The sequence below is a fragment of the Formica exsecta genome, unplaced genomic scaffold, assembly GCF_003651465.1.
Source record: "Formica exsecta isolate Colony F162 unplaced genomic scaffold, ASM365146v1 scaffold614, whole genome shotgun sequence".
Lineage (NCBI taxonomy): Eukaryota > Metazoa > Arthropoda > Insecta > Hymenoptera > Formicidae > Formica > Formica exsecta.
Window position 1 is genome coordinate 621,509 of NW_021853375.1, and position 2,759 is coordinate 624,267.

The 2,759-nt window shown below is 34.2% G+C and overlaps 1 protein-coding gene across 1 annotated transcript in view; it reads left to right on the forward strand.

Moving 5' to 3' along the window:
• Positions 1-2,759, forward strand: part of LOC115242610 — a 19,754-nt gene that overhangs the window by 7,597 nt on the left and 9,398 nt on the right. The window contains exon 3 of the mRNA XM_029819029.1: positions 2,263-2,620. Within this exon, the coding sequence (XP_029674889.1) occupies positions 2,267-2,620 (354 nt within the window). The 5' untranslated portion in view covers positions 2,263-2,266. The remainder of the gene's footprint in view (positions 1-2,262; positions 2,621-2,759) is intronic.

Here is a 2,759-nt window from a genome sequence, read left to right on the forward strand (position 1 = left end):
CTTTTGCCAAAGATAAAGGTTGTTGATTATGCTATAAATAAAGAAAAAATTGGCTTAATGAAAAATATACACAATATAAATATATATAAATAAATATATATAAAATAAATAAATATATATATAAACGTGAACGAAATATTAAAAATTTTCCTGTGACTATTACTGTGACTTATTATTAAGCAAAATTGTTAGTTCTCATAATATCAAAAAATAGATTTAAAAGTAGGATGAATAATAAACATGCAATCGTGATTTACAGATGCGACCGAATTTGAGGTCAGTCGTAATAATTTAAGTGGCTGAGTGCACTATTGAATATTGGTCGAATACTGAATTCTCAATGGAATTAACGGTTTTAGAAAGCCGTGAAACAGCCCATAGAACAGGAATCGTGCATAAAGTTGAAAAACAATTTACATCAGAAATTCATTTCCGAATGAATACTTGCGCGCATAAAAAATTATTTTTCTTTAACATTATTTGTATATCAAATGTAAAATTGAGATATCAACGCGTGGCAATATCAATAAATACGTATAAAGTAGATATAATCTTAAATTATTGCAATACGATCAAAGAAAGCCTAATGCATTTGACATGTGAAAAATCAGTTTTTTTTTTTAAATTACGATTTTCACGATCTGTTTTTTATATTTCCGTTATTGAAGTAATTATCAAACGAGTCTAGAAATAATAACTAGAACTGAACGAGTTGACAGAAAATTTCACACGTATAATGACTTGACTCATTTAATGAATAACTGTGGACATGTCGTGTGAGCCAACTTTTAATTGTCACGCTTCACCTACATACGTAATTCAAAACACTGGATATAAATAATTGGAATTTTTATTGCTTAAATTTGACTATCTTGTCGTTATTAAACTCTATTACAGCCGGTATACGAATTTGCAATTAATTCTTAATATAAGAATTATATCATCATTAAATCGTCATAGAATAAATAATAGAGAGATAAAAGAAAAATTAGTAATTGTAGAAAAGTAACTTGGCTACGCGCGGGTTAATTGTTCGTGAGATTTAGAGAAATCGAATGAAGAGAAAATTGTCGAATTAGAAAAGAAATCTTTAGCTTACTTTATTAAATACAAAAAACATTTATCGCGTGAAGTGCAGCATCACGCTCTTCAGCATGACGCGACTACCACACGCACTTTCCAGCAAATTGTCTAGTAACTTTGAATCTAAATATTCTCTCTCTTTCTCTCTTTCTCTCTCTCTTTCTCTCTTTTTTCTTGAGGTGTTGGCCAGCACGCACGTGGTTAGCACACTCTCATCACTCTCTCCCGGAATGAGGCTTTTCCCTTCCATTTCGGGGTCACGCTTTAACATACAAGTACTTTCAATGCGATAAACCTTCTTGTCTTCCTGACCCAATAATTCGATCATTCTAAGAAATATAGCCCAATAAGTACAAAACCACTTTTGATAACAATGCCTCTTTATAAATTCTCTGTTAAATATATATCTGTCAATATTTTAATTTTCTTATTAATATCTGAGCAGATCTTTAAAATTATGCTGATAGAAGTCTCATAGAAAAATCTTGCAAAATTTTCAGCTGGAAATATGATAATGTATAAATCAGGCCAATTAAATATTTGCAAATTATAAAAATCTTTTCTCCCCTTATAATTGTATATATTAATCTTACCTTGATCGACAAAAGTATTACACTGTCACCGCGATTGCGAACGTGTAATAAATTTTAATAAGCATTGCCGCTACGTTTATATTTCGCTCCTATTTCTTCAATTATGAGGTCGCAGCTATCGAATCCAATCACTGAATAAGATACTGCAAAAAATAGCAAAGAATTTTGACGAAATAGCCAAAGGCATTTTCTCATCGTTCCGCTTACATTTGTTCTATTGTAATAAATAAGAGCAAAGAGGAGTTCACGTAAGAGAGCACGAACATCTAGACAATCGCGATTACGTGCGCGGAGCCTGCATCTTGTGAACATCTTTCTTCTCTTCTCTCCGTTACAATACGCTAAAAATCCCACGCATTCGTTCCGCTGGAATAGCGGGAGTCCGACTATGGACTCTTACCGAGACTGTAGTCATTAAAATTCGCTACGAGAAATTACATCCATCACAGAACGAAAACTCGTTGAGATAGAACACAATTAGAGATAATTCTTGTTTCCGTAGTAAACAAAGATTTATTGTTTTATACGAATTTATTATTTTATGTATATATATTTTTACCACTTTAAAATTATTTTTCTTGTTCAGAATCATGATCAGATTTGCGATTATCATCCTTGCGATTAATCTGGTGAGTGGCCAGCTCAACTACGAGGGAAACCCGTTCACGGAATACACCGAGTACGTTGCCGAAGAGAGCAATCTTTCTGAAAAGTCTGCCAGGAAGAATGACGTCTCATTTGATCTCTCGAACTCCGGAATACCATCGCCTTCCCAGAAACTGTATCCGATTGTGGAGTCTGAAATCGACAAGCATCTGCAGCAAGTGACGGAACCCGACAATCTTCTCACAGATAAATCGCAGAAACAAACTTCATTTTCGATCCAGGCCTTCCGATCGAACGGCACGGATACGCATTCCGCTCGACAGTTACAGATTTCTTCCCGAAATCGACAAGCAAGTGACGGAACCCGACAATCTTCTCACAGATAAATCGCAGAAACAAACTTCATTTTCGATCCAGGCCTTCCGATCGTTCCGATCGAACACGCATTCCGCTCGACAGTTACAGATTTCTTCCGAT